Consider the following 12123-nt stretch of genomic DNA (forward strand, 5'->3'; position numbering starts at 1 on the left):
TGGTTTTTTCCTGAAATTTTCTTCTAGAGGCACCCATTAAAATTTAAAATGTGATGAAATAAACGTCAAAATTAGTAGTTTTTGTCAAAAAATTCATGTTCGACCTTTCTATTTGACTCGATCCACTGAGCGCCGGGAGAGCCAAGCTTCGGGGGACGCCGGCAGCTTGGCGGGCTTTCCGTACCCCGTAATTTTCACACTTAGGTAAAGAGGTAGCAAAAAGAAACAAATATTAGCACGTAGGGTTGCATGAAATCGATATTAAATTATGGGTATTATCGTAACGGAAAAGTAAGAATAGAAGTTCGCCATCAACGGTAAAACTTCAGAGGTTCCACCGAGACTCGAACTCGGATCGCTGGATTCAAAGTCCAGAGTGCTCACCATTACACCATGGAACCCTGGTTGTGATCTATAATGCGATCCAAGCTGATTAATTGAACAACAAATAATCAGCGTGCAATTCTGATAAAGAGTCCATTGAAAGGAAAAGTGCACTCATCCCACAATTGCACTGGACGGCGAGTTTAAGATAAGATTAGATTAATTTGAAAAACACGCAAGCAAGGCGATGCTGATTCGAGCTTAAAGTTTAAACATGATAGCCAGCGTACTTTTTCAGTTCTTTATTGAAATATGCTACCTTTTTAAATAAATAAAAAAAAAGGTTCAATTTTTTCCCTTTCCTGCATTCTCTCACTCGTCATGAGTTTTCTCCTCTATTTCAAGAGAGTTGTAAACTGATCCTCATTTCCTAAGTATGAGACTAGATTTTTGCTACGTAATTATGTATTTTTTTTCCACAGAACGAAAATTTCATTAAATTTTTTGTTTGATATGGAGTTTAATTGAGCAATAATGATTACACCTCTTCAGAACTGCACACATTACACGTACCACAGTGCACCATTCACATATTCAAACTGAATTGCGATTTAATGTAATGGAAGTGCATTTTTTCTAATATTAGGATATTAGGAATAGATATTAGGATATCATTAATATTGATAATATCTCGATATTTTTATATCATTTTCTGCAGGTGATCACATACCGATTCAAAGAAATCGATACAGTGAGATACGTGTACTCGATAGATAGGCAATTTGTAACGCAAAAAAAATCGCAGTTCGTTAAAATTGTATTGCAATACGTTTCTATAAGGAGTGTCCTTCAACCTGTAGATAGGCAACATGCACACCACTGCAATGCTGTGACAATAATTTTACCATGTAATCGCAATTGATTGCAATCCGTGCAACTTGGGTTGTGTTCCATTAAAGAAAAAGAAAACTTGATTCCTCTCCGCATAGTTCTGCTTCTTTTTTATCTTATAGCGTTACATGAAAGCAACAAATCATTTTTTGGCTTGAACCACAGTCAGAAAATACTTAAAAATCGGGGCCCCACCTGTGCCTATAATCCTAAACTTGCTGTGCAGTGCAGATTTTCACTCTGAAATTGCTGATTGATCCATGCAATTGAATCGGTCAGTTACAAAAGGGCTCAACAGCGCCAGATTTTAATATAAGAAAAAAACAGTAGAAACTGTATGAACCAACCCGTTTGAAGTTGCAGATTAATTAATGATGTTATTAATTAATTCATGGCTTTAATATTTTCGAGCTCTGAGATTTATAAGGGGTCAATTAAAACGATTATTACCATTTTTTTCGAATTCTCATTTTTGGCGCTTGAACCCTTTAGTAACTGACCGATTCAGTGGACCACTAGTCAAGGCACGAATTTCAACATTCTGATACATTTGCAGTATCCAAAATTTCACGTAAAACACGATGCGCGCAACAAAAATTATCGAAATCGACTCCCTACGAAGATATTTAATGATTCTTGATGCGTGAATTCAAACCACCCGCTCATGAAATAACTCAATGCTTGACGTGACTCACATCGCGCGATAAACGTTGGGTTAGGTTAGGTTATGGTGGGGTCTCAGGTCTCAGGATGACGGTCTCTGCGATATGAAAATCTGACAACCTCAATCTTGACGCTTTAGTTCAGCTACAGCAAATTGCTTATAGTTTGAACAACACTTGGTGGGAAATGAACATTGCTCGATTGAGAAGCTTGCTGAAACCGTTGTAGTGCGCGATTTGACTCACGTAGAGCTTTGAATTTCTTGTGAGCGGGTAGTTCAAATTCCTCGTAACCAATGTGAAATAAAAACGTTAAAATATCTTCATTAGGAGTCGGCTTCAGTAATATTCATTGCGCTTTCGTGTTCTACGTGGAATTCTGATTAAGAAACGTGTATCAGATTGCTTAAATTCGTACCTTGTCTAGTGGTCAATTGTGCGTTAAATTTGATCAAACTGACAACCCTGGTTCAAATCTCACGAGCTGAAAACGGCAAGAACCAGCGAGCGATCCTCTCAAAATTGACTGTAGGCATAATTGAACGAGGACCATAGGTTTTTCACCTTTACACCAGGCAGCAGTCGTCGACAAACCCCTTGTAATCGGATTCTTGGCCACGCGACCGGCGCGTGCGGCCCTTGCGCAAATCCTCTCGGCCCTGATCAAACTCGTTCGGTGTGAACATATCGGCTTGTTCCGCCCTCTAATCACGGCCGCAACGATCGGTTAGCCTCCTGCAAAGGTGGATTGATTTAGAATAATAAGTAGTGATGAATTAATGAGGTTATGCTATAGTCCGCAGCTCATCCAGGGTACTTATGATTCGATGACCCTCTCGCTTCTCGCTCGGCGAGGTTTTCTCTGTGGTATAAAACAGATAAGACAAATGCGATTTGTGCATCAATAATGAGGCCAGTAAAAGCTTCACTTGTAAAAAAAAAAACCTCTTGGACTAATGCCGCGTTGCATTGACTTAAGAGTGCAGTTTCTTGTCACCGGATTTAAGAGTCTTGAACTCTTCTTTCAAGCGGATTTTGCATTGATTCAAGCGGATTTTGAATTGAATCAATGCAAAATCCGCTTGAAACAAGAGTCCAGACTCTTAAGTCCGGAAACAAGAAACTGCACTCTTGAACCAAGAGGTTTTTTTTACCAGTGTTGCATCTCGATTGCGCTATACTCTGGACAGCTTATTTAATAATTAATATTTTTTTATTTTGTACAAATTTATTTATCTAATTATATGTTTATTATTTATAAATGTTTAATTTATTTAAATTAATTTATAAATTATTTATTTTTTTACAAATTCGATTTGTGCATCAATAATGAAAACAGAGCTTGCCTCGATTGCGCTACACTCTGGACAGCTTATTTAATAATTAATAATTAATTTTTTTCGAAAGGCAATCAATTCTCAATTTCCAATAAATTCTTAGGGAAAATACTGATGACGCTAGGAGAAATTTTATGACATTTTGAAAAATAAATTGTTTTACGTAAAAGAGATGAAATGCGACGAGAAATTTGGGATATCGCTATCTCAGGAACACTTTATTTCCGGATTTAGCGCAACATTAAGGTGAGGCAGTTTTCGTGATTGGTCAAAAAATGTATCAAAGGTAGTTGTGATGAGCGGTGCGCTCCGTGAACATTTGCCTTCAAATTGATGTCAGGCCAAAAATCAAACATCGCTCAATAATCGTTCGGGATGTGTATACCGATTAGATAATATGTACTTCATATTCGAGACTAACATTATTAACACATCATATTCCAAAGCTCTGCTCACCCTTCAAATGCTTTGAACGTTGACAAAATAATTATAGAGCCCTCCCGTTCTCAATGTAATAATATTATACTTAAAAATAATTCCAGCAAAAATGGGGACAGTCAATTTCCCCATACATTTATAGATTTCAGCCATATAAATGTATGTAAAACAATCGATATCCATCGAAAAAAGCTGCCTTATATAGAATCGATTGTTGTAAATAAATTTGAATTAGGGAAAAACATAATACCCCAATCCCGAGAATCGCCCTCTGAATTTGTTCCTATCAAGAGACACGCAAACTTCCGTCCACCTCAAACATCCCCTCTGACATGTCCATTCCAGTTTTGAGAGGACACTTTAAAGGCTTTCTAACGCCACTCGAAGCCGCGGAAAAGGCAACCAACGTCACTCCAAGGCTTTCACCGGCCAATATGTACCTCCATATCTCCACAAAAGCCTCCCCTCACCCCCGCCCCCATCCCCCCTCCCATTGAACAGGACCGCGAGTTCATGAAAGGAGTAAACCGGCACAGGTGAACCATTAGTAAACACAGGCACACTCTTCGGCCAGGTTTAGAATAAACAAACAGCTATATTGGCCCGGCAGCAAGTTCGTATAGTACGCCACCGTAACTTCCTCGTTCCCGTTGAACCCCCCCCCCTCTCTCCCCATCCCTCCACTTACCCCCACCCCGCCCGTATCGATCTGGCGAGGAATCTTTTCATGCAAACTCAATACTTAATGCCGTGAGTCAATATTGACTCCGGCTAAATTCCACTGCCAAAATAAACACAAATACGATGTAAAATAAATGAGCCCCCCCCCCCCCCCCCCCGGCACGGGGCCCGCCTTTTAGCCCTCTCGGCTCCGCGCGACCCTCCCCTAGCTCGCGTTTCTTTCGGGTCTTAATTAATGCGCTCTCAACCCTTCCGTCCGTACACGGTGGCTCTGCGCTCGTAAAAATGACGGATGTCCCGTTGTAAATAAATAGCCGGTTCGATGTTTTGGCGCGCGTGGCTGTGTATATATTATTCAAAATGTTTGGCTATCGCGTTAAGAAACATGTGGTGTGATCGTTCACGGGCCTCCGAACAACGGACTTACGTTTGTTTGGGTTGTGCTAATGTTTTGCATGCAATACCCTCGTAGCTTGACGGGTCGAGGTGTGAAATAGACTCGCGTCAGTATTTAACCCCTGTCGTCTCGAATCGGGAGGAGAAGAAATTTAGAAGAATAAGAGAAAGGAGAAAATAAGAAAGTAGTAGAATTTGTTTATTTTTCAGAGGTGCCTTAGAAAATTGGGACATTCACACCTGTTCAGAAAACGTTTGAAAGAACACGTTTTGTTGCGAGAGAGAAAGAAAAAGAATATATAAAAATGGAGCAAGAGAGCCAGGAGGAAGAGAAAAATTAAGGGGTAAAGGAAAACTTGTATTTTCTACAGATTTTCTTCCTTATTCTTCTTCTTCTAATTTTAGTTGTAATTTCTTCTCTTATTCCTCCTTTTCTTTAAATTCCTTTTACTTACATTGCTCTTCCTCTCGCCCCTCCAACTCTTCCATTATTGTCCTCTTTTTCCTCCCGTAACTTTGAATGGGGGGGGGGTGACTTTCAAATTTCACGCCACAGCAATTTTGCTTCAATCTTGGAGCATTTGGCAACTTTCGCAAAGATGAGTAGTGGTGGTAGTAGTAGACAACGGTAAACGGTGAGGAAGTTGAGCATCATAAGCGACGGCAGGAGATAAAATCAATTATACATCTAGTAATTACTGTGCGTGTTTAAGTGATTTTTCAACGATGTTGGTGAGTTGCAACGCGGTCGCGATAATCGGCTTTCCACGCTTACCGCAGCGCGAACAGCATTTACCTCCCCTCGCCCCCCTTCTTTTTTTCAATAACACACCATGGCGTCTTCTCGTTGAGGCCAACCTGTTGCCAACCTTTCCGCAAAAAAATCGCACGTCCTTTAAAGCAACTGAAAACTTTTCAAAGTTTAAACTGCATCACTCTATTTTATATATAGAGTGAGCAGATAAGAACGTTCTGAGAATCGTTTGTGGAGATAAGAACGTTCTGAGAATCGTTTGTGGCCAAAGGTGATATTTTTAAGGTTAAAATTATTCATATTCGTCCAAATCCATCAGAACCATTCCATTAGAAGAAACCTCCAAGTGATCACACCATTACATCGCTGAGCAACGAGGGAGCCTACGTGTAAAAGTCGTTTCACTTGCATTCCTCTGTTTAAAATTATGTATAAAAATATGTAAATGAAGAGAAAAAAATAAGCTGGATTTTATCTAATGTTTTATCGTTTAAAATGAAAATACTTCCACCAAATTGTACAAAAACTTCAAAATAATAAGCTGAAAACTGCTGACGCCACAAGTTAGAATAATCGTGTCAAACACAGTACGGCACTGCGGCTGACGCGCATGGCGCAGCGCAAACGCATGGTAGCGCCTTACAAGACCGCAGGATACTTCATGCATTGCGCGTACAGCACGGTGCGCGCGGCGCACAGTAGCGCCTTACAAGTGTGCAGGATACTTCATGCATTGCGCGCACACCACGGTGCACGCTAAAGTCGTTGAGAGCCAAAGAAGCCTCCGTTCTCTGTCAAATCGCAACCAATCATTCGATAGACTCTTAGAAATCATTTGGGGGATTAAAACTCGACCGATTTTATTTTGAAGTTTATGAAAAAGGTGAAATTTAGTTTCACGTGAGGTTAGTATTTGGCAAAACAGCAGTACGTGCTATCTTCTGCGTGCTTTTGTGGTAGCGCGTTGGACTCACAACAAACACATTTTCAGGTTAGGAATCGGCATATGAGGGCGGCATTCCTCTTGAAAGCACTGTTCTCATTAGCTCTCATGCACCCACGGCTGTCTTAAAAAAAACTATGTCATTTTTTGTGCACTTACGGCTTTCTCATACGTCTCGTTTTTATTAAATTAGGATGAATTTTGCTTTTTTAACTGTCTCAGTAATTTCATCTAAAAGAGTTTAGACGAATTTTGAAGAAAACTCGATTTCGAAAATTTTGCACTTACGGCTCTCTTCACTATCACGGCAGTAGGTACGGTGAACGCTCTCCGACGTCTTGACGTTGGAACAGTCGTCTTGTTTTTCTTTTGTACTGAAAAAAAATTCTCGGCGTTTTTACCAAGGTTCGTTGGTACCTTTACCATCTCACTTTTTATACCAATTACACGTAATTTTACCAAGACAGACTGGTAAGCGTACCTGAAAACCGGTATTTGTACTGTTTTTTCCAGGTAAGAATGACACTTTTATTGGTAATCAATTCCCGGTAACTTTGCAATTTTATCTCGGTAATTCTACCACAGTCGATGAAAAATATTGGCATTTTTACCGAGGTCCAGTAAAATTACCGAGATTTCTCGGTAAAATTACCAATTCCATAAATGGTAATTTTACCAAGAAAAAACTGGGATCAAATAGAACCCTGAATTCTTGGTAATTTTACCCTTTTCTTAGTAAATACACCGAGATTTTTTTTCAGTGCACATGGAAGAACATGGAATTTTCCCACATCTCCAGATTTTCTTATTTTGTGCATTTTGAATTTTTGGAAGATAAGGTGCCTTTTTGGAGATCCTCTCACGCGTTTTCTCTTATGATCTGCAGGCTGTTCGCGGTGAAGCGTTGCGGGAAATGCCAGGCCGGGATCGCCTCGAACGAGCTGGTGATGCGGGCGCGGGACGAGGTGTACCACCTGCACTGCTTCGCGTGCGCCTCCTGCGGGGTGCTCCTGACCAAAGGCGACCACTTCGGGATGCGCGACGGCCTCGTCTACTGCCGGCCCCACTACGAGATCCTCCGGCACAGGGACTACTGCGGCCCGGTCGAGCTCGAGGCCCTGTCGCCCTCCCACTGGACCGGCGGCGGCGGCGGCACCACCGGCGGACTCCCCAACGTCCAGAAGGGACGACCCCGCAAGCGCAAGCTCAACTCCCCGTCCAGCGATGACGCGGACATCACGCTCAACATGCAGCTCAACAGCGGCGCTCTCGGTCAGTTCAAAACTCATTATACTATAGTTATAGTATAGTATAGTATAGTTGAGACTTTAAAGGGTATAATTGGATTGGATTTTGCAAAAAGGAACCAAGAGCATTTCAATGTTGCTAAGATTGAGTAATTTCTTTTCACCTGGAGGAAAACCTGATTATCTATAAAAATGTTCTATTTTACACGCTAAAACTGTAAATTTAAAATATATATATAATAAATCATATTTTTACATGATTACAGTAGTTTTATGGTAAGGGTGAAGTCGCACAATCTAAGCAACATGGCAACGCGCCTGGTTCCTTTTTGGAAAATGCAATCCAATTAATCCTCGACTCTGGCGAGAAGTTCATTCAGAGCCGAATGTAGAGAAAGCCCCTATCCACGAGGGAAGTTTTAAAGTAGCACCGGGGAGAGAAACTAACATCATGCGGCATGCGTTAGTGTTTTGAGCGACATGACAGTCAAATCGCCTTCAGTTTTCTGCTTATGCAACACGGACAACGTAGGAACATTTATAGTTGTATGAATCGGAGAGATTCGTTGAACGTCGCTAAAGCGCCCACTCGTTCTTAAATGGCGGAAGGAACCCTGAGTACCTGTAATTATTTGATTCGTTACCCGCAAGTGCAGTGCCGTTTCATAGGGAGATACTAGTCACTGAAGGCTAGAAGAAGAGATTCCCGATTTCTGAAACAGAGTTCCTGATTTTCCCGAAATTGTTCATGCCCTGATACATACCATATTTCCCAGAAGAGCTATTTTTTAAAAAAAAAAATTCGTATAAAAATTACCCATTTGCTAAATACAATCCTAACTCAAGCTTACTTTAACTACACTGTTAGGACTCCAAACATGACACAGAAAATCCGACAAGGCCAGCCTGGAGGCTACTTTAATGTTAATATTCCGTTGCGTTGGTGAGGTGCAATGATACAAGTATTCGTACTCTCCGGAATGCGGGAGGTATTACGCCACAATTGAAGGCGTTTGCAAATCTGCCAAGTTTCGATATCGGGACTGTCCTGCCGTGATAGCGAAGAGAGCAGTAAGTGCAAAAATGAAGTTTTGAGAAAACGGGCGCAGAAGCATTAGATCGGAAAATTTTATTGACAGAAACCTCCATTCTTTTTCAAACTGCCACTAATCGTCCGAAAGACTCCTAGAAATTGTTTGGATGAATAAAAATCGACTTTAATTTCAATTACATAAAAAGGGTATTTTTCATTTATATGCTAAGTTATTGTTAGGCAAGACAGCCGTAAGTGCTATAGTACATTTCTTCCATCACTTTCCCGTGATTCTAGCGCGTGTCAAAATAAGGTTTTCCTGGGAATTAAACTCTTAAATATTGAATAACGGGGCAGAATAGGCAACTATATGTGCATCGCCGTTGAGATTGCATACTCGGCTGGATGAAGGCGTCCTTTCCGCCGTGTCCAAGAAAAACTTGGTGTAATAGTAGGGTTATCCTGGGAATTACTGTTCCTGAAAATTGAATGGCGGGACAGAATAGGCAACTATATGCGCATCATGGATGAAGGCGTTCCTTCCTCCGCGCCGTGCGCAAGAAAAAATCAGCGTCAAAATATTGTTTCCCTGAGTGTCCCGGGATTCTCGAGCTAAATGGCTAATTTAGCTGGCGAGCTAAATGCTGCCGTACTGAGGAAGAACGCCATATAAACCTTCGGCGATGCCAAAGAAATATTCATAACTTTCCTCAAAAATGAACATTTTATCGAAGGAGATTCGGCGACTCTCAAATGTTCATACGTCGTTTTTCCTTAGCATGGCAGAATGGAGGACGTCAATTTTCAGAGAAACTCACGCATGGGTTTCCTTCGGTTCGCTCGCGGTAGACGAAACGACGTCACAATGAAACCACCCATGATGTGTGAAACAGTTTAAAACCATCGGAGTTCGGTGTGAATATTCCGTTGGCGGTCGGTTGAGGGTGGAGAGACGGCGTCAACTGGAAAACAGTGGAGTTGTCAACAAACAAGTTTTAATGAACTACCGCATGGAGCGAAATAACAACTGCGCGAATGCACGAGCGTTGCACTGCAGTGACGAGAGCAAAGATGTGGGGAGGCGTAGCGTGGAGGAACGGGAACCGGGAAGTATGAAAACAACTAACAGATTGCAAACAGAGCAAAGTTGAAGTGAAGGCTCAAGAGAAGTCAGCAAAGCCGGATTGTTGAGCACAAGCGCCCGACTTAGGCGCCACACAGTGAGTAATGCTTTATCGCGAAAATCATCCATCCGGGCCCACTGAACCGATGCCACGGGGAGAATCGCTGCGTATCATTTGCATAGAGCACTTATATACGGGAGAGTATTGCCATCTCTGTGTCGCTCTCTGATTGGTGCATCAGTTTTAGGCTGTCATGGAGCTCCAAAGTTTCCCTAATGTGAACAAACTCGACCTAGAGCACCTTTATAGCGCGAGTATGGACAGATGTGAAACTTCGAAAATCCATCAGGGCTTCATCGATGCTTCTGCGAATAAAGTTAGGGCCCAGAAATGCAGCCAACCTATGAATTTCAATTATCCAGAACGATTCACTAATACTATTGTTACGAACCGTCGGTTCTAAAGCACGCATTTGACTCAGTTTTTGCGTGAATTTACTAGTTTTTACGGAGGAACGCTCATTTTTGTACATTCTTGGCCATCTTGGTTGGAATTGAAATCTGTAGGCTGCCAGTGAAATTTTTTGTGTTAGAAGTTGGTTACAAGGATGGCTGCACTTTTGGGCCCTAAGACCTCCATGAAGCGATCTGTCCATACTCTCGCTATACAGGTACTGTAACTCGACTAAGAGAATCACGATCGGCACACACGGCAAAAATATTCATCAAAGATCGATCCGAACTCAATCCAGAAGTTGATTATAAAAAAAATTTCCGTCACATCCAAAATCACGTCTAGAACTTTGTAGAACTTTTGTCGCCATCTTGTTTATTTACATTGGGCGAAAGTAGGAGCGTAGGGGCTAGGGTCTGTTTACATTGAGCCAACTTTGAGGCTCCATGATGGCTGACCAATCAGAGAGCGGCACCTTTTTTCATCAGTAAAAGGATTGAGATGGCAATACTCTCCCATATACAGGTACTCTGCATTTACACGCGACCACGTAATAGAAGTTCATTGACATGGGAAGATTTAATGGGGGTCATGAGTTCCTATCACAATGTAAAAGTGATACTAGCAAAGGTACACTATTTACAGTTCTGGGTAGATTTTCGAAAAAAAAATGAATGTTTGTTTAATTCCTTAGACACTCTTGTTTGTTTCAGCAGAGAGGGTTTTTGAAAATTCGAAAAACTGAAAATTTCTCGAGAATTTTTTTTAAGAAAAAGCGTTTCAGCAGAGAGGATTTTTGAAAATTCGAAAAACTGAAAATTTCTCGAGAAATTTTTTTAAAAAAAAAAATTTTAAATATTTTCACCCTAAGGTAACTGATTTTTTTTCTTTAAGAGTAGTAATTAGGGAAAATTCTCGTGTTTACAATCAGAGAATAAAATTATGAAACAGACAAAAACACGTATATCGATGAAGACAAATTACTATATTTCGAAGATTGAGTTTAACTCTTCAGTCATACACTGAAAACAAAAAAATCTTAAATTTGCCACCAAGAGGTATTTTTTCTTAAATTAAGACTTTTGCTGCTTAATATAGACTACTTTTTTGCTCAATCCAAGCTTTACTTTAGTTATATCAAGAAAAATTCAGCTTAAATCAAGATGAAAAAAATTCTTGGCGGCAAATTCAAGAATCATCATGCTTGAGCCGAGCACTTTTCTTTTTCCGTGTGGTATTTTCTTTGTAAATGAAATTGATTTTAATTTTAAAGTGAAAAATTCTACCACAAGTAGACTTCTTCTTCTCAAAAAAAAGAAGAGGAAAAAAAACTCGGTGCTTCCCTGATGAACTCGATCTACTTGTACTGCTGTTGGAGTAATACTTTTTAGCCATTACGTCCGCGGTCGTTCCCTCTTTGCGCCATTTCGAGGGGTGGAACAATGATTACAAATGCGAATTGTTTTCAGCGGAAAGAGAACTCCATCGTAACGACTGTAGCAACTTCGAAAGCTCTCGGGGCGAGGGTCAAAAGGGGTGCAGTGATCCCCTCCCTCCTCCTTCCGTTCTCTCATCCCAATACTTTTCCCGCCCTCCACTTACTTTTGTTTACCCACCGGCATTTACTACGCACATCATTATTTCTTGCGCTCATTTTCTCCAGGAAAAAATCTTTACATCCCTCGCAAACATCCGCAGTCAAGATGGAAATATATTTTGAGGAAACTTTTTTGAAGTATTGCTCTCCTTTAATGCCAACTCTTCGGAAAATATTATTCAGAGATCAACGTGAAATTGAAAATCAAGCTGCTTGGAATATCGACGGCATAAGTCGGCAATC

At 40.8% G+C, this 12123-nt stretch overlaps 1 protein-coding gene and 1 non-coding gene across 3 annotated transcripts in view; one reads left to right on the forward strand and one right to left on the reverse strand.

Moving 5' to 3' along the window:
- Positions 1-12123, forward strand: part of LOC109034942 (LIM/homeobox protein Lhx9) — a 93759-nt gene that overhangs the window by 65419 nt on the left and 16217 nt on the right. For both annotated transcript variants that reach the window (XM_072300247.1, XM_019048373.2), the window contains exon 3: positions 7313-7698. In XM_072300247.1, the coding sequence (XP_072156348.1) occupies positions 7313-7698 (386 nt within the window). The remainder of the gene's footprint in view (positions 1-7312; positions 7699-12123) is intronic.
- TRNAQ-UUG (transfer RNA glutamine (anticodon UUG)) lies at positions 330-401 on the reverse strand. Its single transcript has one exon. It is a non-coding gene; the product is annotated as a tRNA-Gln (tRNA).

Source organism: Bemisia tabaci, chromosome 5, assembly GCF_918797505.1.
Source record: "Bemisia tabaci chromosome 5, PGI_BMITA_v3".
NCBI lineage: Eukaryota > Metazoa > Arthropoda > Insecta > Hemiptera > Aleyrodidae > Bemisia > Bemisia tabaci.